The sequence below is a fragment of the Schistosoma haematobium genome, chromosome 2, assembly GCF_000699445.3.
Source record: "Schistosoma haematobium chromosome 2, whole genome shotgun sequence".
NCBI lineage: Eukaryota > Metazoa > Platyhelminthes > Trematoda > Strigeidida > Schistosomatidae > Schistosoma > Schistosoma haematobium.
The window spans coordinates 31115910-31143785 of record NC_067197.1 but is presented as its reverse complement, the minus strand read 5'-3'; the positions used below and the strand labels follow the sequence as shown (position 1 = coordinate 31143785).

At 30.5% G+C, this 27876-nt stretch overlaps 1 protein-coding gene across 1 annotated transcript in view; it reads right to left on the bottom strand.

The window, feature by feature from the left end:
• Positions 1-17929, bottom strand: part of KAL1_1 (Kallmann syndrome 1 sequence) — a 100139-nt gene extending 82210 nt beyond the window's left edge. The window contains exon 1 of the mRNA XM_051214928.1: positions 17472-17929. Within this exon, the coding sequence (XP_051068113.1) occupies positions 17472-17609 (138 nt within the window). The 5' untranslated portion in view covers positions 17610-17929. The remainder of the gene's footprint in view (positions 1-17471) is intronic.
• Between the last annotated feature and the right edge of the window lie 9947 nt (positions 17930-27876).

Below are 27876 nucleotides of genomic sequence, written 5' to 3'. Positions count from 1 at the left end.
ATTATATTTTGGACTGAAATCATTATTAAAATTTACTAAATGAGTTTAGTAATAGTTTTCATTGAATATAGATTATCATTTATGGACTGATTTTTGTGATGATAAAACAGTATGGCATTATGACTCATTATTGAAATATTCTACTAAGATTTCTATGAGAGTCGTTTATAGATATTGATTATTGGTCTATTCTTATCCTATGAGAAGTGATTATTTACCCAATTATTTATGATGCTACTCAATAGAACAGTTGAATTTTAGTATACACTTTATTGCTATTGTTATTGGCTTTATTTAATATTATTTCTTGGTACAATACAGGATTTTAAACACAAAGAATTTCAACAAGTTTCCTTTTTGTACTTGTTGATCGACCCTTGTGATAAATATTGAGTGGATGCTGGTTAAATGTTAGCAGTTCACGAATCGACAACTGATAAATATATATTCTTTTAGATACATTTTGTCAGCAACCACGTCTCTGACTAGGCTCTTTTGTAACTTGTACAACGAAATGTCGTAATCTATTAACAAATTCACCTAAATAGATTATGCGACTAATAGGCATAATGATGTGTTAAAACAAACAACAAAACAGATAACTTGTTGAAATATCCAGATAGCAGGAACAGATAGTCTAGATATTCAAGCAGACTGCTTTGATAATGTTCATATCATGAAATGTTATTTATATATTGACAACAAATTTGAAGTTTATTTATTAATCAATCATAGTCTATTCTTGTATAACCTTTGGACGGTTTTTTCGACGACATTTATTTTAATTTGATTACTTTTAGTTATCTATATGAGATTAAATGATCAATATCAGCTATTATTACAGTCTGCAAGTGATCCTAACGAGTTTTCTACAACAAAATTACGAATATAGTGATTATGTAGTGACACGGTTTTTATCAAACATATTTCGGTAATTGGGTGAAAGTGTCATTGTCTAGCAATAGCAATAATAACAATAATGATGCTAAAAAATAGTAGTTTTAATTAACTACGAGTGATTACTTTTGTTTATGTAATCATACAAGTATTAGATATTTTCTAAACGGGACAATGGACACATTGTTAAACAAGAAAGTTGAATTCAATAATTTATTTAAAATGATGTGGTTTTAAACCTCCTAGAAATAAAATGTGGACACTTGTTTTCTTCTTACATAGAACATTTACGAAACTTCATGGAATCAAACCCAGCCTATTCAGATGTCATGGCAAACACAAATTATTCTTTTTCTTATTCGAGTACAATGGTCAAAATATCCCACTCTCTCCAGATGCGTTATTGTGTTATTCTGTCATTCATTGATATTAGTAGCCTAATGCACTAATTTTAGAACACATAAGACAAATGGTTACTGTTTGTCATTAACACGTAGTCAAAGTATCTTTTAGTTGATCATTAGTAAATATATGATTATTGTTCTTCTGATCATAACAACTATCTGATAATTGATGGTATCTAAGTATCAAATATTTGTATGGGTTCATTAGAAACGCATATTAATTACTAACATCGAATGAACTAATTTGCTTTGAGCATAAAATTATATGAAAGTTTATTTTCTAACAACAGTGTAGGATACAATATTTGTAAATGACAGTTAACTAGCGAACAAACTGAATTCGGAAATGTGACTCATTAGATTTCAACCAACTAGTCTAAGGGTAACATGATCATGCGAGATGAATTAAAGATAACTCAGGTAAGAAAATTTCCTTTCCTACAATTCCATTTGCTCAAATCTTATTCGTTGTTAATTTATTTAATAAAAACAATGAACTAGTAAATTCAAATTTATCGACAATAATAAAACGTTCTAAAAATGGAATATAAGTTTTTAGAAAGGATACAAGAATGTTGTGTTATTGTAAGAACGGCTCCCGATGAACTCGGAGAAGCTCTAAGAAGCTCAGAAAGTGCCAAATATATTCCATCCAGTCATTTTTGGGAAGAACAAAATAGAATCTCGACGTGTAGCTTTCCTAACGGATAAAAGCTAGGAGCCACTGCATGTGGATTGAATGACTGTAATGTTTATTTCGTTATTACTAAAAACTGTAAATACCTGAATGCTTTGTACCAAACTTGACACTATTTGGAATAAGATTTCTTCCCACTAGTCTTTTGTCTTCTGACTTACGACTTGGAAGGGTTCAAGCGTTCGAGTGCTCATGTTGTACACAGTATAGTAAAAATCATATTTCTAGATATAACATGAATCAAAGAGATTTACACAATAAATTATTCTTTTAAAATGTTAAGTAACTATAGAAAGACAGATAATGAATCAGTGGTTATTAAAAATCCTATTAGCATGAATAACAATTGGTAGACGAATGATGATTGTCCATATGATAAGTGGGAAAAATACTACTATTAAATGTAATAACGGTTCATTAATAATTGTGATTACAATAAGAAAGAAACAGAAGAAAATTCTCGAGACTATTGATAGTGGAAGACAGAAATGAAGATTAACACTATGCTAGATCATTGTTAAACTTAAAGGTAATTGTGTTTGATTCAAGATATATTGTTGAATACACATTGTAGACATGTTCATTGCTATGACAAAATATTTGATCAATCCTCTTTTATTATAAATAAATCCTTAAATAAAATTGATTTTTACATTGATCAGGATATATAAACTTCTCATCTTCAAGATGAATCAATCATACAGTAATAAATGAATTCCAAACTAAATCTAAAGTCCTAGATAATTTCCATATTTCATTACATTTATTCTAATACACATAAATGTCCCATTTAATTAACATTCATTATGACTATTATTATTATTATTATTATTATTATTCTGCTCAGTTTAATTTATTAATGGACATAACATTGAGCACACTATTTGTTTATTTCGTTTTCCTAATTTCATCTTTCCCTTGATATATCAGTTTTTATTCATTATACAATAGCTTTCATTAAAATTTCTTATCTAAAATATATCTGTGTTATTGTCTTTTTTCCTCTAATATTCATCTTGTTTATTTTCCTTTTTTTTACTTTCTTGTTTCATTTTGTGATCTAATGTATTAATATGTTTGTTGTTTGTTTTGTTTTTCTTACACTTTTCTATCTACTTTTATTGTTGTCTTTGTTCTTATTCATTTTTACCTTATCACTGAAACATCCATATAAATAGATTTATCAAGATTTAGTATTGTTGTTATTATTCTTATTATTTCTACTATTAAATTTGTGGTCATTTTGATATGTTTTCATAAGATAGATGTATTCCTTGAATTAATCATCTTCTAAATGATATTTTATCATGTGTCCTTAAAATAGACTGAATTCATTCAATAAAATTAAGTAGTAAGTGACAATAATCAAAATAAAAAATAATTAGAACATGTGGAAATTCTACTGAATAAAAAAAATGAAATAAAATAAGATCGATTTATAGGCAGAGATGGATAGTGGCTAGCAATGGAATCCAGGGTGCGCGTTTTGTCCTATTTGCGACTTGTCAGCTGGATGTACCTCCACCTTATCGCACAAGCAGGTGGCTATCAAGACTCAGTAGCTAAGTGGATAATGCGATGGCGTTTGAAGCGAACGGTACTGGGTTCGAGTCTCGAAATAAACATCAACTCTGATGTGCAGGTACATCAAGCTGGCGAGTCTCAGATAGGACGAAATGTGCGTTCTGGATTCCACTGCTAGCCACTATTCGTCTTTGTTTAAAAAAGCTTTTGACTTTAAGCTGTATCGAGACAATCCTCACAGAATGCAAATATGTCAACATCAGACTGACCAATTGCAATCCTAAATAACAGTGGGAAGATACATGTAAAACAATACTAAGTGACTTTAAAATCAATCTAGTTATATCAACTTTGAAACTCATTTGGGTAGAAAGTAGATTTTTAGATTGTATTCAGTTGATATTATACATTAATAGAAATAGCATCGAGACTACAATTTGGGGACGAACCAATTAGATTTAAGAAAAAAAATCTTGGATTTTGGCACGAAAGTAATTCATTCATTCGGCTAAAGGGTTTTGGCATTATAATTGATGTCAGCTCGTAATGCAAAACCTATATTTAATTTCTAACCCTAATTATCAACTGTAAATATTAATCCTAATTCCTTATACTGGTTTATAACAATCATTTTTGCCGTAGTACGTAGGTGGAAATTCTCAAGGTCTCTTTACTGTCGCTCAAAGATCGTCCATAAATTATAGTCTCACCGAAATAACTTATTACTGGTTGAAAGCTAAACTATTTGATCCAAATTGAAGATTTAAAAGGATAGTTAGAATTACAACGGTAGCCATAATATTTTTGTAATAGCGCAATAAGTATTTTAAATTGTTTATAAAAATAGACTAATAAAAAACTGTTAAATGTAATAAAGTACCGTACTGTCTGTTTAAGTCTTCTCAACACTAGGTGTCTTTGACCTCATATAAAACTGAACCTTAGAACCTCAATGAAAACAAATTTTAGCGCTTTAAAAATTCTATAAAGAATAAAGTCAGAATTGTGATCATAACAAAACTGCTTGAAAATTAACTAGAAGATATTCTAACGACTTTATAACGAAAAGTGTTATTTTACAAGGTTCAAGAACCTAACTACCATCACCATTCAAACACAGAATAGTAAAATAAAGCTAGTATAAGATATATATATCGCAACATGCCAGGTCCCACAGTATTACAGTGTCAATAGTACATTCAAATCATCATTTATTGCCTTTCATTTATTCATCCAGCAACTATCCCTCAATTATTCATCAATCGTCAGTATTCGGTAAATTTTATAATGATTTCCATCACCACTGTAATAATGATAAACAATCATGATTTACTAAGAATTTGCATCGGATCTGAATATATACCTAATTGATAAATTTTGTTTTTTAATAATCAAAATTAATACTCAGAGAAGGTTTTTGTGGTGATTGTAGTAATTTAATAATTGAATTTGTGTCAGTTGTAGCTAGACCGCCATGGAAAACCTGGAAGCATTGGGACTCCTAAGTAGTACGTATCCACCATCCCATCTCGTGAGATATCGAATCCAGGACCTATCAGTCACGCACGCGAACACTTAACCTCTAAACCATTGAACGCGCCGGCATCTAACGGTGTTAATGTCTAACTTCAAATAATCCACAAAATTGGGTGACACATCCACCATTGTCATCAGTGAATTACTATCTCACAACCCCACTGATCACTGCTTCTTACTAGAACTCAAGGAAATAATTCTTGGAGACAGTCACTAATTAATACGTTAAAGTTACATCTAATAAAACATTTTTTTATTCAACATAATAATGATAAACATCATTTCATATACATTTATTGCATGTTTTATCACTTTTAAAAATTGACCTGAAACATGGATACAGATAAGAATGAATTTCTGTTTAAACAAAGATACTCACTTATAAATACAACGACAAATAAATACATGAAGATAAATAAATAATAAAAAAGATAATTATCTAAATATTCATCTATCTTGATATAAGGTCAAATGTGAATTTAACATTCATCTATTTATGACATAATGATGATATACAAATATATAAATGCACAATCATGTTTAAGGATTAAAGAAATATGCTCTTCTATAGCTTTATAATGTTTATACTTGTGAAGAATAAGATCACATTGAAAATTAATCAAAAAAAAGATTTCACAGGTTGAAATCATGAGTCAATTGAAGCCAGACTACCATAGAAAACCTGGAAGCACTGGACGGCCGTTTCGTCCTAGTATGGGACTCCTCAGTAGTGCCCACCCACGATCACGCGCGAGACTGATAGGTCCTGGGTTCAAATCTCGCAGGAGGCGGGACCGTGGATGCGCACTGCTGAGGAGTCTCACACTAGGACGAAACGTTCTCCCAGTGCTTGCAGGTTTTCCATGGTGGTCTGGCTTCAATTGACTCATGATTTCAACCTGCGAAATTTCTGAAAATCCCCACAAAACCCATTCCGATAAAAAAAGATTGTAAACTCGAATGGTGATTATTAAAGTTAAGTTTTATTCATTTTACAGGGTTTTTACAATCATTAAGAAGAAAAAAACATTGCACATCATACACTACGAAATCTTCCACATATACGATTGGTATTTTATTCTTCAAATAAAGTGAGTGTTATGCATTAAGCACTATCTAATCGATGAATAAATAAGAAACCTTTTGATATCAATAATCTTTTTCTTCACACCTTAAATGATAACAATGTCTATTTGTCATCTACTTTCTAGATTAACTGTTCACTCTAATAATTCTGGTCATTACACTAGAAGGATAGTATTTTCACAGTTTACATCATGAACTTAGCTATAATTGTAAAGACTGAACGACTGTTTCATTCTAGAATGGGACTCCTCAACAGTGCACATCTACTAATTTGCACATGATAATCTAACCCAAGACCTTCAGTTTTCAGGATACATTGTAGATATACTGGAGCTATTTGAATCCCATAGTCTGTTTAGATTTGTTTTGTCACCAATTAACTACGTCTTAATTTTGAAAATTCTGGACATTGCCAAGAGTATGAATACTGTCTATGTACAATAGTAGTTAGCTGAATTTTTTTCGGCTTACCATTCATCACTGTTCTCCTTTTTTATTTCTTAATTATGTGTTTTCAGTTATCGGATGTTATTTTTTAAGTGACAGGGGAAATGATCTTTCAATAAAGCATCCAACTAGCTTTAACTTTTTAGATGTACATGCAATTTTTGTAGAAAAAAATAGTATTAGAAGGGGTTTTTTGGATATTATAGTAATTTTGGTAGTTCAGATCATGATTCAATTGAAGATAGACCACCATGGTAAACCTGGAAGCAGTGGACGGCAGTTTCTTCCTATTATGAGACTCCACTAGCTCCAAATGACTCATGACCTCAACTATTAAAATCACTATAATATCCACAAAAACCCCTTCTAATACTAATCTGCATGCTCTCACTGGTGACTGACTTCAAGAAGTATATCCTGGAATTCTAGTGAGAAACAGTGACCAGTGGGGTTCAACTGCGTCTGTTGTGAGGTAGTAATTCACTGATGACAATGGTGGATGTGTCACCCAATTTTGTGGATTATTTGAAGTTAGACATTAACACCGTTAGATGCCGGCGCGTTCAATGGTTTAGAGGTTAAGTGTTCGCGTGCGTGACTGATAGGTCCTGGAATCGATATCTCATGAGGCGTGATGGTGTATACATACTGCCGTGGAGTCCCACAATAGGACGAAACGGCCATCCGTTGCTTCTAGGTTTTTCATGGTGGTCTAAAATCAATTGACTCATGACCTCAACTATTAGAAAAAAATCACATCTAAGTATCGTCTATCGCAGTTCAGTTTGTTACACAAGAAAAAAGACAGGAATCCAAACTGATTTAATTAGAGATTAAATCAAAAGATGAACTGTGATTATTAAGCTTAAAATTCAAATTAACTATGTAGTTTATGATTCAGAAAATGACTACATCAACATTGCATTAAGTTTATGCATAGTTTGTTTATTTACATGTAAATTATCCCAAATATAATGATTTTCTGTTGGTAATATAATATGACCTTAGTTATTTGATTCCAATATCGCTTTATTTATCTTTTTGAATAAATCAACTACCTAAATTATTTATCAGTACAGGGGTTGTGAACATTATTAAGTTTTAGATTGAGAATATGAACCGATTGAGTCCCACAAGAAGACGAAACAGCCGTCCAGTGCTTCCAGGTTTTCAATGGTGGTCTAACATCAATCGGTTCATGATCTCAATCTAAAAATAAATTATTTAGTTTATAGAAGACATTAATTACTGCATTCTGGCTAAATATTCTTCTCTACAAGTCATGTTGTAGTCACTTGCCTTTGACATTCCAGTTGCTGATAAGTCATTAGAACTCAGATGAAACGGAAAATTGTTCCACTTCATTCTATAACATTTTACACTTCATCCTTCTTATAGACATAATAACTGAATTATAAAATCCAAATTCATTAGCTTGATATGATAAAAATAACTGTTCTTAAAATTGAACATGTAACCTTCAAATGTTACAAAAATAGATTTATAAAAGAGCTTTTCAATATCTGCAGCTTTGTATCAGTAAACTTGTTTGATAAAACATGTTTTGTTTTCTAAGCTAAATCATTCGATCGTGGAGCTTTCATCGTTCTTTTGAACAACATTATCAGCACAAACTTCTACCAGATTGTATCTGCTAATCTTTGAACCCAATTACTTTTCAACTTCTTCACTTTTGATTATGTACGGATTACTATTGTGTGGCTATTTATACTGTCGTAAATTATTATTATTATTGTTATATACTACAATGATAAAACTATATTGGAAAGTAAAGTTAATTGTAGTGGATCCTATTTATCTATTATTATTTCTCCGACATATTTTGTATGTCATTACATGACAGTTTTCTATTCTTATATATTTGAATATATTCATATGGAAGCAGAAGTATTCATCTTTTGCGCCGATTAGTCATATATATATATATATATATATATATATATATATATATATATATATATATATATAAATGCACTTAAATAGGCATCTTCATGTTTAAGTTATGCGAACATGTAAATGCATATAGATATATACATTGAAGTGTACGGATTTCTTTAAGTTCTCGTAAAATAAACTACACTATGAATTACTGACATTTTGTCACACACACAATTCATCTATTCATTGTTCACTGTCTTGATTTAGGTCAATTATTTGACAAGGATTATTGGTGATAGAAATATAGATAGAAGTGTGTAGACACCCCCTGAAAGAGAAATATAGAAAATTTATCACTATTTATATCTCTTCTTTTAAATATCAAAACACTTGAAGTGAGTTATTGCTATTTAACTAATTTATTTTTACACCGATGGTATAAAGATACATTCATACACTGAAAAAAATTGGAGCTAAATAAATAAGTTAAAAGATTGAACATTGATAATTGAGGACACTTTTTTTGAAAAGAAAAAAGTATTTTGAAATATCCAAAAATGAGTCCAAATGATTTTAGATGTGCATATTGTTGTATATGTATATTTTGTTTGAAATAACAAGGCAGTCATTATTAATGAAATAAAATTAGATTCACACTAGTTTATTATCTTTTAGTAACCAAAGTTAGATCATGGTGACATCGTTTCTGACCGGAGTTTATTATTCAATTTATGATATAGTCGCCAATCTAAATTGATTGAATCCTTTTTTTTCAATATCATATAGTCAGTAGTAGTCTTTAGCTAATCCTTAACATGTGTTTTGTGTAACTTGACATTCGTCACTAAGGCATATGTGCAATCTTTAGGGTATTGATATTTACAATAAGAGCTGAATCCACAACATACATAACCTTCCTGGTGCGACTATGATATTAACACTATTCTGATATCTGTGTTTTGTCTATAGTCTAGAATGTTTTATAAATAAAAATTTATCTATGAGAAAATTATTGTACTAGATGAAATCGGAAGAAGTTAGTGAAGTTCTCAATAAATACATAAACAACATTTTGTAGAGAAAAATAGCGATATAAAAAATATGTATATTTTAGCATGACGATAATTAAATTACTATTAACGTTGAAAAATATCTAAAGACAGGATTTTACATGATTAAAAAAAACAACATTTGCACAAGACGGTGACTATCTAGACTCCATATTTAAGTGGATAACACAATACCGTTTGAAGCAAACGGCACGGATTTCAATTACCGGGATGAATATCAATGTTGGGATGTATGTGACTTTATGTCAGTCTCGAGGTAATTAGCACAGAATGCATGTATGCCAGTAAAGACTGATCAACTGTTATCCTAAACATCAATAGGAAGATCCAAACAACCAATATTTTCAGTTTTTGTTTCAACAAATTCAAGACATGTAGACGAATTTTTTATGTAAGCGTTCTCTGAAAAATCATCCTAGATTATAAGCAACACAGGCTTTTTTTCTCGTTCGATATAATTGGTTGGAAGCTATACATACCCTCATAGTGAATCATGTCTAGAGCACAAAGCACAGTAACCAGATAAATTCAAATACAATCGATAATTTTCTGTATAAAGAGAGAATTCAATATTAATTTCTAACAATCTTTGAACAGGGATAATAAACATTTCATCTCTATTGAACATTTTAGTGAGATTTCCACTGGGTTAAATGTATATGATTTCTAGAGGTATTGATTCCCGTGTGATATGGCGGGATGAAAAGTGACTCAAGAATTCTAATCATGAAATTTCCGCAATGTTTTTTTGATAGTATCAACGGATGTTAATTAAAAAAAGAAATAAACTGTTAGAATCCCTGAAAATAAGATCAACAATATGTTCTACTAATATGGAATTGATTTAGTTTACTCCATAATTGTTCTGAAAGCCCTATGGGTCAATAGGAAATTATAATAACAATATTTCATTTTTACATTTTCAACAATTCATCTATATTCATTTAGTGGTTGAATTCATGAACCAATCGATGTCAGACGACCATTGAAAACCTGAAAGCACTGGACAGCTGTTTCGTTCCGTTGTGGGACTCCTCAGCAGTGCGCACCCACGACCCCGCTCGCGGGATTCGAACCCAGGGCTTTCAGTCTCGCGCGCGAACGCTTAACCTACTGGACCACTGAGCCGGCATCCAATGGTGTTAATGTCAAACCTCAACCAATCCACGGAGTTGCGCAACCATCTTCCATTGTACTGAGGTAGATACTTGTCTCCACCCGACACGGATTAATTCCACTGCTCACGGCTTCTTACCAGAACTCCGAGAATTTTCTTACAAAGCTAGTCACTAATGAGCACATGGTAATTATCAGTATAGGGGTTGTGGAGATTGTTAAGTTCTGATCGAGATCATGAAATCATGAATCATGGTGGTCTAACATCAATCAGTTCATAATCTCAATCAAAACTTAACAATCCCCACAACCCCTATACTGATGATAATAATAAAGTTATCTAATTTCCAAGGAAAATTTAAACCACATTCTATACCTCGATTTCATAATAGGAACTAAATGATTTATAACTAATTTAAATCAAAATCAAAATTTCATATTTTGATATTGAATTCAAATACTTTTTATCCTTTAAAAAAATATCAATTAAATATACCATATCTAGTAGATTTTTGTTTAAAATTACTCTTACTCTTGTATTCTATTCCAGTGAATAGACAAACTCATCACTTATATTTTGTTCATACTTCAATTACTTCAAAATCTCATCTTGAATATATGTCAATCACTTATACAGAACAAGATGTTCAATTATATATACATGGATAGAAAGCAATATTTATATATTCTAAATGCATCTAAAGTGATGTGTCAACAATTGAATGAAGTGCTTATAGAAACTTCGATTTTATTTATCAATGAATAATAAGCTTATTGATATGTTCTTTTTTAAATGGTTAGCTTTACGCTTAATCATTAAGCTAGTAAAATTGAGTATATCTTTGTATAAAACTTATATAGACCATCATTCAAATGAATTTTAACCACTACTATAGATATATGACAGTTTCTCTACTTACTGGTAATTCAAAATGGTAATAGTAGTACACAAAAGATGTACTAGTGAACATGAACTATAAGGATGTTAAATAAAAATGTAACTACAATCTGATAAGTCCTGATTTTCAATGCTTTCCTGTCTCAACTCATTTTCTAAAACAAATAGCCTTATAAATTTAAAAAAAAATGTATGATAAGAAATTCAGTAATCATATTCTATGAATGACTTGTATAGGTTCATTTCCAAAAAAAAGTTAATTTATCTTACATAATTACTGTATGAATGTAAGTTTTCAAATATTTACCGAAGACAAATATAATCAGTTTGAATGTTACGTCTTTGTTTTGTTGGGTTCTCTGTCAACAAGAATTTAAAAAACCTGATAAACAAAGATAATCAAAAATTATTTCGATCACTTGAAGTATTTATGACTGATTATTTTCAATATTATATGAATTCCTAATGTTATTTATACAATCAAATATTTTGAATAAGCTCACGTTTTCATCTAAACATTATGTGTAATATGTAGCTTCATAACATAAAGGCATCATCAATTATACAATTGACAAGTTCTGATTGAGATCATGAATCGATTAATGTTAGACCAACAATGATCTCAATTAAAAACTTAATAATCTCCATAACCCTTGTACTGATAATTACCATGTGCTCATTAGTGACTAGCTTCGTGTGGGAATTCTTGGAGTTCTAGTAAGAAGCCATAGCCAGTGGAGTTAATCCATGTCCGGTAGAGACAATTATCTACCTCAGTACAATGGGAGATGGTCGCGCAATTTTCTGCATTGGTTGTGGTTAAACAATAACAACGTTGGATGCCGGCTCAATGGTTTAGAGGTTAAGCGTTCACGTGCGAGACCGACGGTCCTAGGTTCGAATCCGCGAGCGATATCGTGGATGAGCACTGCTGAAGAGTCCCATACTAGGACGAGACGGTCATCTAGCGTTTCCACTTTTTCAATGGTTATCTAACACCAAACGATTCATGATCTCAATCAAAAATTTAGTAATCTCCACAACCCCATACTGATATACAATTATCATTATCTGTTGTAAATTTTTGTAATTCTAACAACCATGTTGACTTGTCAATAATAGATTTCTTTCAAAGTGTAATATAAGTGGTTTGCTTATAACAGGTTAATTTGAATTAAATTACGAATCCCATTGTTTTTATGAAATAACCTGTAGAGACAGTTTACTACTCATTACAGTTATTATATAATCTCTAAACTATTTCATTAACCGATTAATGCATTATTTAGATTTTTCTAATAATGAAGACATTTTAAACAGACAATGTTCAATTAAATGTAACAGATAAACCAGCTAATTGAAGGTTTAATATTATGGATATAAACTAAAAGCATAAAACGAACAATACACGTAGTGATCAAACAAATCCATTATATATAAGTAAAATGGAGTGTAAACAAATCATTGATTAGACATGTATAACATGCAGGTTTTTTTTATTGACTATAAGAACTACACAACTAACACTGTTATCCATTATGCGAACTAAAATTAACCCATAACAAACAAGTATAGTAAGATAGTTACCCTTTATAGCCTTCATCACATTGAAGCTTACTTGGCACAACTGCAGAAAGCTTCTCTAGTTCACGATTTCACATATCTTGCTATTCTTTTCAAATTAATAGATCATATGAGACTCATTAAATAGTACAATGAATAAAAAGTTTGGGTTGAATCAAATTATTGAGATATGTAAATCAGGTTCAATGATTCAACCTCCGGTTACATTAATTGGCAGAGTCGTTTTTTCTTCTATTTTTTTGTAACTGTCTTCCCTTGTAAATGTTTTGAATTCTGATATTTTATGTCTTACTATGGAGAGTGAATTTCCGTAGTCTTGACGAAACTTGGTCTATTGACTTGTCATTATTTTTTTTATCTTGTTGTCAAATGAAATATTCCGACCGACCATAAAATAGATAAATTTCATATGATAGCTTATTAGTAATCATTGTGATAAACGTTATCTTTGCTTAATATGAACCACTCCAATTATGTTCATCATAGTACTTAAAAATACTTATTTCAGAAGGGTTTTTGTGCATGTAATAGTAATTCTAATGGTTGAGATCATTAGTCGATTGGAGCTAGTAGATGCGAACTGCTGAGAAGTCTCACAATAGGACGAAACGGCAGTCCAGTGCTTCCAGGTTTTCCATGGTGGTCTAGTTTCGATTGACTCATGATCTCAGCCATTAAAATATTTATTTCTACACATATACTTGTATACCTTTTTTATCACACGCTGCTTTCAGACAAACAAATATAGGAAACACTAAATATATGTTTTGTCCCAGTTTAGAACTCCTCACTAAGAGTCAGACATAATCGCTCTTGATAATCAAAATCAAGGTCTTCTGATCCCGTAACAGTCATGATACCTTATAACTATTAAATTTAAACACGGTGATTCGGTTTTTTATCTTTAATCACTTTTAACTGCAAATGTGCCAAAATAAATTTCTAGTTCTACCGGAGTGTCGATTATGACATATTTGTTAGAAGTCAATAATAAAGCTTATCTTTAGACTGACTGATTCTCCGCAAACCATTTTTTTATTCGAAGGATGTTTCATAATAAATATTTTATCATGGGCCAAGAAATAAGTTTCGTAAAACTTTATTGATGATTTCATTTTTATTCAAAAATATGTAGATATTGTTTCTAAGCAAATTTAACGTTCTGTAAAGTAATTTACTAAAAAAATAACATCCTTTTTGTGTAAGTAAATAGAGAAACTTAAAATATCAGAAGGGGTTTTGTGGAGATTTTAGAAATTTCACTGATTGAAATCATGAGTCAATCGAAGCTAGACCACCATGGAAAACCTGGAAACACTGGATGGTCGTTTCGCCCCAGTATAGGACTCAGCAGTGGACTTCCACGATCCCTCACCCCACGAGATTCGAACCAAGGACCTGTTAGTAAACTCAAAAGCTGATTACTCGTTACAATGTGTCTGTGTATATGTATATGAGTGACTAACTTCAGTTCTAAAACTTCAATCAGTTCCAATGATTCCTTTTCTATTCATGGCGCATTATTTGTTAATTCATTTGTAATGTAAACGTATCTTTGGAATGTTTTAATTATTTGTATAAAATTATTGAATGCATTTTTTAAAAATTATTTCATTTTTTGTATTTCTTTTCTTGTCTTTTTTTGAAAAAAATTTGCCTCAACAAACTGTCTTATGCAACTAAGGATCATTTTCAAAGTTAAGTGATGTATTACTTACTTACGCCTGTTACTCCCAATGGAGCATAGGCCATCGACCAGCATTCTCCAATCCACTCTGTCCTGGGTGTTCCTTTCTAGCTCTATCCAATTGTTGTTCATTCTTCTCATGTCTGTCTCAATTTCTCGGCGTAATGTGCTCTTTGGTCTTCCACTCCCCCCTTGGCCTTGAGGATTCCAAGTGGGGGCTTGTTTTGTGACGCAGTTGGGTGCTTTTCTTAATGTGTGTCCTATCCACTTTCAGCGCTTCTTCCTGATTTCTTCCCCCACTGGGATCTGGTTTGTTCTCTCCCACAGTAGATTGTTGCTAATAGTGTCCGGCCAATGGATCTGAAGTATTTTGCGTAGACAATTGTTAATAAACACCTGTATCTTCTGGATGATGATTTTGGTATTTCTCTAGGTTTCTGCCCCATACAGTAGAAGTGTCTTGACATTTGTATTGAAAATTATGAACTTTTTGTTGGTTGACAGACAGTTATTTTGAGTTTCAGATGTTTTTCAGTTGTAGATATGCTGTTCTTGCTTTGCCGATCCGCGTCTTCACATCTGCATCAGATCCGTCGTGTTCATCAATGATGCTGCTAAATGATGTATTAACTACCTATTTCGATCCAATATTGATTTTTTTAAAATATGGGATTCCTTTTAACCAGTAAACATATCTGATGAAACCTTAAGTACTAATAAACATTACTGAGCTATCTAATATCGTTCACTTTTTATTACAACTACATCTTTAAATTCTTTGGAATTACAGTGACTACATTTGGTTCATAAGCCAATTAAATTGTACTTTACTAAGCTATTCGTTTCAATTCGTTAACTTTATGAGGAACAAAATGATTAATTTCAATATAATTGTCTTGAATAAATGTGAAAATAAAAGATATTTGTATTAAGATGACATATATATTAGTGAACAATATTGTTTTCATTTGAATTCTCATTAACCTTTACGCTATTTTGTATTGTAAAAATTTGATAGTGACATGTATGAGTGCTTTATTCTTCTAGAAAGTCATAAACACTAATTCCTTTCATTTTTACATAATCAGTAGTAAATTATAGATCTGTACAAACAATAACAGCATAGAATGAAGACTTTATTCTTATTTAATATTAATATATTATAAAGAGTCTATGATAGATATACATAGACGCAAAGATATATCTTACTGATCAATCTCACAATCTATATTATTTATTTCAATATAACAAAGAAAACTGATTTAAATGATTAACAATTGAATGATGTCTAGTTTTATACTGTCCTATTATGTTCTATATTATGAATTTGTTTAAACCACAATTATCATTATTATCATTCCAATTATTTAAATGCGGTGACTAAACCTACGTTAAAGGATAGATTTACATTTGTAAATAACTAACAGATTATTCCAGACAAACCTAGAATTCTAGTCAACATAGAAAAACTTTTTGGAAAATAAACATATACGAATGTTTATTTCTTTGTGAGGTAATCGACAATCGTATACCTGTAAGACGGTGTAACCATATATATGTATATACCACACACATGCTTAGATTTTAAGGAATTAAGCATATACATACGAAATATATTACTGATTTTTTAGTCGTAATGCAAATAAACGATTTAATTTTTTCATTTCCTAATTTCTTAAATAGAATACACATTTAATTAAATCAAATTTTCCCCATGACACAATAAAACAAACAAATAAACAAATAGAATCATAAACAGATGTTTATCTTGTTTATTTTTCCTATTTAAATTAAAATTTTGTCGACATAGATTGTTATTAGAAAATAACCATTGTGATTTGTATGTCATAAGAGATATTGTAGAGGTTGAAATGAAGATAATGATGAAATCATATTTAACTCAACCCTAACTACCGAATTAAGCAATATATGACTCAGTGTCTTATATATATATTTTTTCTAAACGAGAGAGAGTTTTGAAACAACATGACCAGTTAATACTAGTATTAAGTATATTAAGCAGAAAATATCAAAGATAATGTGTTAGACTGAGAAATATATATTTATTTGGAGGTAAAAGTGGATTAATATGAAGGATCAGATACACTTCATATGGGTTCTACTGAGAAAGCTGTGATTCTTGACCGGATGCATTAAATTTGTAGTATTCATTGATACTCTGGATAATAAGGGTCTTTATGACTTATGAATACTTATATTTGGATATCTATGTTTATTTTTCACAATCGATTATCCCAATATATTATTTCGTCAAACTACGAAACTGTTTATTCATCAGCGGCACGATTGATATAGTAAATCGTCTAAGCACCTATTTTCAGTATCAAAAAATATTCCATTCAGAAAAAGCTAAGATAAAAAATGTCCATAATCTAGAATCAATATAATCTAATTTCAAAATAAGTTTATCTTCGCATAGTTTCAATCATTTACCTAAAAATGCAAAGCTACTATATAGAAAATATACTTCTCATACTTTATATGATATTTACTATTCAACAATCGAAATAATTTAAGCATACATCAAATTCTCGAAAACAAAGTTTGAATTTGTTTCAAAAAAAAAGAGAAAAAGAGTCAATATATATGGCATTCAATGACTTACAGAATTTGTAAATGCTTTCAAACATTTAGCTGCACAAATTGATTCACTGATTAAATCCATAAAATCTCCATGACATAATAGAAAATTGATAATAAACAGAATAATGTAATAATTTGTATGATACAATAATCGTATCATAGTTTATCAATAAAAATGTAGTTTATAAAGTATCTATGTCATGTTATGTTTTATTACTCAATTTTATGAAAGGAAATCATTTATCTACATGGCATCAAGTTTTTTTTGAGGGGAAAAACGGTTTAAACTGTTTGTTTTTTTTTTAGTTTTTATTCTGAGAAATTTAATGAAATAACTAGTTTTACGATTGATAAAATTTTCATAGAAATATACAGCACTTAACTAACAAAATACAACCAATCAACAACTTGTATGGCAAGGTCATATGCGCGTATGTTCATTGGTTAAAAAGCAATAATTTAATCAAAATATTGTTTAGAATATGATTGACCTCTGAAAAGATGATAATAATAATCATTATTATTTTGTGAATACATGTATGACAGATGATAAATTAAATGAAAGAATCATTTTACTCATCAAAAGAATAGACTATTTTTACTTTGATGATTAAGGATAATTTAGAGCAGGAAAGAAATATTTTGAGCATATTATTTATGTGAATTCTTTGAAATTCTCTTTTATTTTTTTGTATTCCACATGTGACTAACTATTTAACTTGAATTCGAGGAGCGATTCGGTAGTAAAAAGATTAGTTTTACCAAATATATATACACAAAATGGTGGTTCTTCCTATTTATTAAAGGAACTCATTGGCAGTGTCGAAAGTTATGTTGATATTGAAATACCTATCAATTTACAGTGGATTTCATAAAGGAACTCATCAATGGTGTCGAAAGTTATATAGGTATAGAAATGCATATCTAGGGCTAAGCGAAATTTTGTGTTGACTGATGAGCTGTTTAACTTATATGTATTTAAAACAAAAATATTGACACCAATCATGGACTTTCATGTTTCCAGATTTAAATGATTCTATCTAATCAATGTATTCCAACGTTTTTCATCGAAAACTCTCTATGACATACACAAACATTTTTTTATCAAATAACGCTATAAAATCTAATGTTTTCATCTAAGTTGTGTGTGATAAATTCGATTTATCCTTGAATTAAGACATTTCAAAAATCTTAATGTTTAAAACAAATAACTAAAAATAATGAATATCGTGATAGGGATAAACGAGTGTGATGATCCATCGTATGATCTTATCTGTATATTAATGTATATTTTTATTAAAACTACATGTAACCATCGTAAAGCAGAATGAAGCATTTGCCATAAAAACATAGTTTGAATCCATAACAAGTTTTATCGAGCTTTTATTTATCAGTGGATATAGTGAAAAAAATTCATTCTTATGTTGAATGAAATCTAAAGAGTATGATGTGATAGAAATATAATTAGTTTGAATGACGACCTAAAACATTAAGTTACTACTTACTTACTTACGCCTGTTACTCCCCGTGTAGGAGCATAGGCAATCCTTTCCACCTCTTTCCAGTTGTTATCCATCCTTTTCATATTTGATTCTATTTCCCAACGTAATGTGTACTTTAGCCTTCCTCCTTTCCACTTCCCTTCAGGATTCCAAGTAGGGGCTTGCCCCTTGATACAGTTTGATGATTTGCGTAATGTATGTCCTATCCATTTCCATCGTCTTTTCCTAATCTCTTCTTCAACTGAAAGCCGGTTTGTTCTCTCCTACAGAAGGCTATTGCTGATGGTATCCGGCTGATGGATGTTGAGTATCTTGCGTAGACAACTATTTATGAACAGTTGTACCTTCTTGATGATGGTTGTTGCAGTTCTCTAAGTTTCAGCCCCGTACAATAGAACTGTTTTGACGTTCGTATTGATGATTTTTACTTTGATGTTGTTTGACAGTTGTTTTGAAGTTACTAACAAGAGTATAACTTAAAAAAGATTATCGAATAATCGTTTACAATTATTGTATAAAGAATTTATTTACGGTACAGATAATTCTATCAGTCAGAAATTCCATTTTCTATTTACCACAACATTGTGTTGTTTAACAATTGTATTTCATTTTTATACATTAAATATAACAGTGTTCTGTTCATTATTTGAGACTTTGACAAACTTTTTCTCATTATCACTCATTTACATTCTAATTCAATTGTGTTTTTGATGAGAACATTTCCACAGTGAAAGTGATGTAAACGCGTTTGTATTGAATACACGAATATGTATTGCTCATAAGAAAATATCATTCAATTAGACTAGACGATACTGTACATGTAGCATCATAATCTATATTATTGTTTACGATAAGATGTATAAGCATTATTACTAGATAGTTAAATCGGAAGGATCATTTCCTAAACGGTAGTAAACATATTTATATAAAGTTCGGTCAAATTTGATATGGAATAATCTTCGAGCGTTCATTTTTGAAGATGTTCATAAGTCTATCGCTTTTATGGAAGTTTTACGAGAGTTTGTTTCCATAAATAGTCCAGATTCGTTTCACTAACCTGAAATTGTCATTGTGATTAGATGTATATTATTACGATGTCCAATCACAGATGATAAGATGAATTGAGAACAGTAAATAAACCGGTCATATTAGGTACAAAGTGATCAAGTCGCAGATACGATCATCAATTTGATAAGAAACACGTCGAGAACTGATATGCATAGGTTGATCAAAGACTGGAAATGAAAACGGCTGAATATGAGTAAAGCAACTTGGTTTAGTTTTCTGAAAATAAGATAGGGAAAATAGTAGCTATTTGTTTTGTCTTCTGATACTAATCAACATATGCTCACTAGAGACTGGCTTCACGATGTATATCCTGGAGTTCTGGCGAGATGTAGTGACCAGTGGAGTTCAATCGAGTCTGTTGTGAGATAGTAACTCACTAATGACAATGGTGGATGTGTCGCTCAATTTTGTGGCTTATTTGAAGTTAGACATTAACACCGTTAGATGCCGACTGGCTCAGTGATCTAGTAGTTAAGCGCTCGCGTGCGAGACTGATAAGTCCTGGGCTTGAATCTCGCGAGCGGGGTAGTGAATACGTACTGCTGAGAAGTCCTACAATAGGACGAAATGGCAGTCTAGTGCTTCTAGGTTTTCCATATTGGTCTAGCTTCAATTGACTCATGACCTCAGCTACTGAAATTACTACAATCTCCATAAGACCCATTTTGATTCTACATATTATATATTGTTCTTCATCTGTTGAAATATACATAAATATGAACATGAAAATTTCCTGAAAATTTGGTTTGAAAGACTGCGTATGATTACAAGACAAAAAGTCACTTAAATATATAAAAATATACTAATCAGTCAATAGGTGAAACATAGATTTGTAAGTGAATTTATGAACGATCCTATATATAAACGATTAAGTTATTATCGAGGATTTATGTGTGAAATCTAACTTATATTCTCCTTATAAGTACTCTAAACGACAGGCTTAAAAAAACTATGCTCATTTCGACTGTCCTATTGATTGAGTATCAGATATTCTTTCAAATGAATTTTAGTTACCATATTAGGATTGTTCATGACTATAGGATTGGTATTATCCGCATAATTTGAACATTTAAACTCAAACTGAACAAAGGTTAACATTCAAACAATCATTGAAGATCGTCAATTCCTGTGAAGCTTAAAACATCGAAAATTGATGTAACCGAATCTACATAAGAGGGGAGATTAATGATCTTAGATAGGTTATAAATAGATGATGCAACTAAAAGTATGCTGGATAAAAGTATGGTGAACTAATGTATTAAAATTAACAAAATGTTTCAATGTATACCACTTAAATGGTTACCTGTATCTTAAGTACCATTATAGCGTTGCAGTTTCCTGTTTATCACTCGATGTAGCAAGTAATTTAAATATAATGAAAAAATTTCTTGATGTTAATAGACAAAATTAATGCAAACCTCTTTCATTAGATACAAATTTCATAGTTTCATGAAATGGATTACATTGAAACTAGGACATGTAATAAAAATGCACTTTATTAGATTCAAATCGAATAATAAATTTAGCAAATTAAATACATAACTTAAAATGGTCTAGACAAAACATTATACCTAGAATGAATCCAGTTTTAAATAAAGATTGTATCTTGTTAAACAGAACTGAATATATTGTATGTTTGAATCATTCAAAATTGATGTATGCTTATCATTCACAATAGTTAGATCCATCATTATGAACCTGGTAATAAAAATCAAATCAGGTTTCCATTTTTTAACATTTCTTAACTATACTTGTATGATCATGATAATGCAAACATATTCAAATCACTATTTTAGAAAAATTAACTCAACCGGATCTAATATGTATATAAATTTAGTATAAACAAGTGATGCAGAAAGGTTTAATTGGTTAAGTCGAACACTGAGATTAATGTGAGGAATACGTTTCAATAAATCAACTATCTAACTAATCATTTTTATTGAACTCATGAGTCAGTTGAAGCTACACCACCATGGAAAACCTGGAAGCACTGGACGGCCGTTTCGTCCTAGTATGGGATTACTCAGCAGTGCACATCCGCGATCCCGCACCCCATGAGATTCGAAACAAGGACCTATCAGTCTCGCGCCAGGCGCTTAACCAACTAGATTACTGAGCCGGCATTCAATGGCGTTAATGTCTAAGCTCAATCAATCCACGAAGTTGCGCGATCATCTTCCATTTTACTGAGGTAGACACCTGTTTCTACCCGACACGGATTAAATCCACTGGTCAAGGCGAAACGGCCGTGTAGTGCTTCCAGGTTTTCCATGGTAGTCTAGCTTCAATTGATTCATGATTTCAATCAAAAACTTAACAATCTCCACAACCCCCAAACTGATAATCATTTTTAGTCACTAATCCTTTTTTGATATCAGTAGGTGTTCATTTTACATTAAAACGTAACCTATGAAATTGAATACATATAGATTTGGAAAATATATAATGTATATTAAAACAAATGTACTCACATAAATCCATATGTATACAAGCACATGCATGCATTGGGGAATACATGTCTACAAATACATACATACATACATACAAACAAGCATACATACATACGTACGTATATACATGCATATTAATTTGTTTTGAAAAGAGCAAGAACAAACATTCTAACATTCTAGAATTTTTGTTCTTGCTATTTTCAAAATGATAAAGGGAACTATGTGTATGATATTAATTTGTTACCTATTTTCATAATTATTACCCAAAATTTTTCAAAATGAAAATGATACAGATACATGTGGATAAATTTTGTTGTTGTTGTCCTGACTACAAATATAATTGTTCAACTTTTTTAAAAAAAAACTTTATTCATCCACCCTATTGTGTATATATAAAATGAATTTTACTATTTTTTTTTCTTCCATAAATTTAAGAAAAAGTATACAATTGAAATAAAGATAAAATAATCATTTGTTAAGAATTTTTATTTTTCATAATTAATCACGTCGATATCGTTGAAGGGTATAAACAGAAATGTTGAAGTGTAAAAACAAAAAGAAAGGAAAAGAAAAGAGAAGGGTAGAATAAAATAAAAAAGATTTTAGGGTAAATATTCACTTACCTTAATGTTGAGATCACGATTTAGTCTACATTTATGAAATTGATTGGGATATACATATTTAGTCATAATATGCATATACTTGCTTAGATGAATTCTATTTTGATTGATTTATTTAATAAAACTGAACATGACTTAAGTATAGTCATTTCTAAGTAACTAAAATGGTCATTATGAATTTAGTTACTAAAAATTGATAAAAGAAAATTTCTTTTGAAATATCTGTATAATACTTATGAAAGTTTGATAAAGTCATCATACTGAAACAGGAATGAACATATGAAAGACTGATGCAATCGAAATATGTCTAATGTGTAGAATTTAACCAATTAAAATGTAAATTTAAAATTACATATAATAAATAAAAAAAACCAGTTAATATTTGAAACATTTTATATTGGATAGAACTGTTCTACAAATGATTTCCAGAATGGGGGATTTGTGAAGAATTTATATTGAATTCATGAGTCGATTTAAGCTAGACCGGCATTGAATAACCTAGAAGCATTGGATACCTGTTTCGTCCTAGTATGGGACTTGTGAGTACTATGCACCTATGATCCAGAATGCCAGCTTAGTGATCTGGAGGTCAGATGTTCGCGCGCAAGACTGACGTTTCTGGGTTTAAGTCTTGCGTGCGGGATTGTGGATATGCACTGCTGAGGGATCCCGTACTAGGACTAAGTGGCCTCCATTGCTTCTCGGTTATTCGATGTTGTTCTAGTTTAGATGCTTCCAGTTTTAAATGAATTTCCAAAATACTCCTTATTGATTCTGATATAATGATTTAAAATAGTCCAAAAGCATAACTTTGTAAGTTATTCATTGTACTTTGATTGCTTCATTAGTAGATACTTAGACTGTTGTATTTTTATATTTTTCAATTTCTAAGTTTTCATTTGATCAATAAATCGTCGTCATACGTCTTATTATTATAGAATTATAGTAATTTAATTATACCCCCATTATTCTGGTCTTCTGTCATTCATGACTAATTTATGCATATACTGTAATTTCCTAATTGTATAACTGTGTAGTCAGACATTCAAGCATATTATTGTTCGTGTTTTGGGTCATAAATAAAGTGAATAGAAAAGGGAACTGAGCGGCTTGTTGCCTTCATCTCCTTATTGGCCACTGAGTTAGAAGGAGCTCGAAGAACAACAAGCGTTAACGTCTCGTTTGTTGTTCAGTTGTCAATGTGTCAATTGTTGATAGGTCACTAGTTTTACCGGTAATATGAATAAAGTAATCGAAAATTGAACTAGAAAGAGGTCATACAACTAGTTTTTAAGTCACTACACCACTACTTACAGGACTCTATACGATCTAAACCAAGAAAATAATTTACTGTTCTATTCTGACATAGAAAAGGTAGTAGCATAGATTAACAAATAAATCAAAAGCTATACAAAGATCTTTGAACGGTTGTCTTTAAAAGATAATTACACCAAAGCATTTATTGAACCATAGAGGTACATTACTAATGAATATTGCTTTCATTTATGTTCTACAATGATGAATTCAAATTAATAGTCAGAAACGGCAAGTCAAATCTAATCAATTCGTATAATATAAAATTAGGTATGAATCTAAAATTTACAATTGATTGACTGTTAAGTGGTGATCATTATTACGGTCTTAGACGTCACCACTGATTTGAAGTCAAGCACCAGTTCCCTCAAGATTGAAGATAACTTCCTCTAACTGATGCCAGTCAGAATCAAACCTAGATTCAGAGTTTACTATAGACAACTAACAAATACCTAACACCTTATCATAGTGCTCTTGATCTGGAGTCAATTAGACCACAATTCAACTTGACCGATAGAATTCTATCAACAATAAAAGACTAGACAAACATAATATTAGACACTAATCAATGGTCAACTATGTGTAAATAATTCAGTCTTACGGGATGGCAGTCACGATACAAATAGCTCAATGGTAACCTATCAGACTGTGAAGCTACTCTGTGCTGCTGCCAATCTTATCGAAAGTATCAGTTTCTATTAAATTGTAAATATGCCTTACTAACGATTATCGACTTGTAGTATGCAATCTACATTAGAACTTAACTTTCAATCAAACTAAATTACAATATCACCAATCAAGATAAATTTCATTAACATGAAATAAGAAAAATATATTTATATGATTAATAACCTTGTGGAAGTTTCAACTGAAGCTTATATGAGACTCCAGGCTCTATTATGGTAAAACTTAAAGATTATAAACGAGGATGTATTTAAGTAAACATACATTAAAGTTTTCAATTATTTAGTACATTTTCAATCAAAATAAAAGTATGTTTCAAATATTTATGTTCTCAAAAGATTAAACATGACAGACATGTTTATTATATCATGCAACGATGATAGAATGATTATAGTTAACAGAATACTACTAAACTATAGAATGATATTACAATGTAATAAGCTTGTGCTTTTTTGTTTCCTTATAATAACTTGTCAATTATAAACATTAGATTTAAAATATCACGCAAACAACAAAATAGATATTTGATAAATCATGCTCAAATTTTTTTTTATTTTGATAATGGACAGTTAAAACATCTTCTGAGTATTCACTCGATGACAGTTAGAAGAAGAAGACGAAGAAAGAGAGGAATAGGAAGAAGAAGAAGAGGAGGAAGAGGGAGAAAGGAGCATATTAATAGCTGAATAAAGAAACTACTTCAATTTATCCTTATCGTTTTGCTCTGTAAATTAGGTTTATCGTTTATTATTTTCAAATAGTCTATAAATAAATAGAATAATTATGCTCTGTTTAATTGCATAGAATGTTCACTGCAATTTGTATTCAGTATAAGTCGGTAATATGGACAAGTAACACTTTTTGTATTAATTTCTTTCTTTTTTTATAGATTAATAAATGAAACTTCCGGAATATGAAAAGAAAAAAGAAACATTCAACTGAAAAGTACTTTCCAAGAAGTTATGGAATTTTGTTATCAGTATTATACTGTCAACGTACAGATTTCTGAAATATTTCCGAAAATTAAGTCATTTAAAGTTGTCAGATATATATATTTGTTTAAATAAAGAAAACAATTAAAAAGGACTAGTTGTTTTAGTTAAAGATTTCACTATTGATATTTGTCGAAAGTTTTATTTACAGTGAAGAAATGGTATTAGGCAGAGTAATTTAATTGTTTAATATATATATATATATATATATATATATTTATGTATTTTATACATGTTTGAGTTATGTGATAGATAAGGTGACCGAGTAAATTACTATCATGGGACTAATTTTTGAATTTTAGGATTATGGGGCCCTTTATTTTGTCGTCATTTAGATTGAACGATTTTGTCGAAAGGGCTCTCCACTTTAGTGGCCCGAGATTTCCAAAGAGATTGTAATGATGATTGTTGTTGAAATATATATGTTGCCTATCGTCGTATATAATCATCGACTTTGATCGCGTTAGTCAATAACGGATTCAGATAAGTCAAATAACCAGAATAGACTTTTGAATACATATATTTTGTATATGAGGCGAATGGAATAGAGAGAAGAGAAACCACGTGCAGTGGTGATGGCGGGGAAGCCAACTCCCCATTTAGAAAACCATTAATCAATAGTTATAGTTACACGAAAGTAAGTTACAGACATGTAATGAATGGGATAAGAAATGTACACACACCTACGCCCATATAAAAGCAGTCAAGATTGATAAGCAAATAATTAACAAGGTCAAAATGTGACTCAAGTAGAATGAATAGGATGGGCATTCAGAAAGCTAGAATAAGGTATATGGACTTAACACAATAACCAACACTATAGGATCATACCCTTCTGTTGGTACAAAATGAGCACTCATGATCACTTTCTGACAAAATGTAGTTACTATTCAGTATATAATTCATTTAAATTCAGCTCGATGCTTGATCAACACAATATTTCTTTTATTATAATATGCATCATGAGTTTGTAGTAGTTCTATGTAAAATTAATTATTGTATTCTCTCTATTTCAGTTATAGATGATATTTGTTAATTAATTATAAAATATGAATCAAATTGGTGTATACATTAGCTTGATTAATTGAAATGGTTGTCGTGTTTTTTGAGGGTGAATTAACTCATCATTTATTATCAATCTTTTTCGCCTTCTTTGACCTATGGGAATCCCAATCTCTGGTTCCAAATTCAAGCTTTAACATATAATAAACATTCCCATCTCAATAACTCCTAACGCATAAATAGTGAACTTGTCAATAGTTTTTTTTAAACGCACGTTTCATGTTATTAATCTTGTCATTTAGTAATTCTCATGAAAAAGTGAGCAAATATTCACTTGGTGTTGTTTACTTGTATCTTCTCATTGTTGTTTAGGACTTTAATTGATCAGACTCTTGTTGGCATATGTGTATCCTGTGCGGACTGCTTCGATATTGCCTAAAGTCACAAGCTTTATAAGCGAAGATAGATAATGGCTAGAAGTGGAATCCAGGACACGCGTTTCGTCAATTTACATGTCCGAAAAATTTCTCAATCATTTTAGATAGAATTTCTTTCAGAATTTAAACGTTCACAGTTACAACCATGACATTGTCTTTTTGTTTTAAATCAATTCGCTCTATTTCACCTCAATTGTATTTTATCAAGATCAAATTTCATTTTATATACTGTAGACAAGTAAACCAATAACAAGATATTAGTGATAATTATTTAATTTCCTTAAATATTTATTTATTTACTGTTAATGATGTAAAGATAGTATTTCATTTGTCGCCTATTTTGTTTGAGCATATTAAT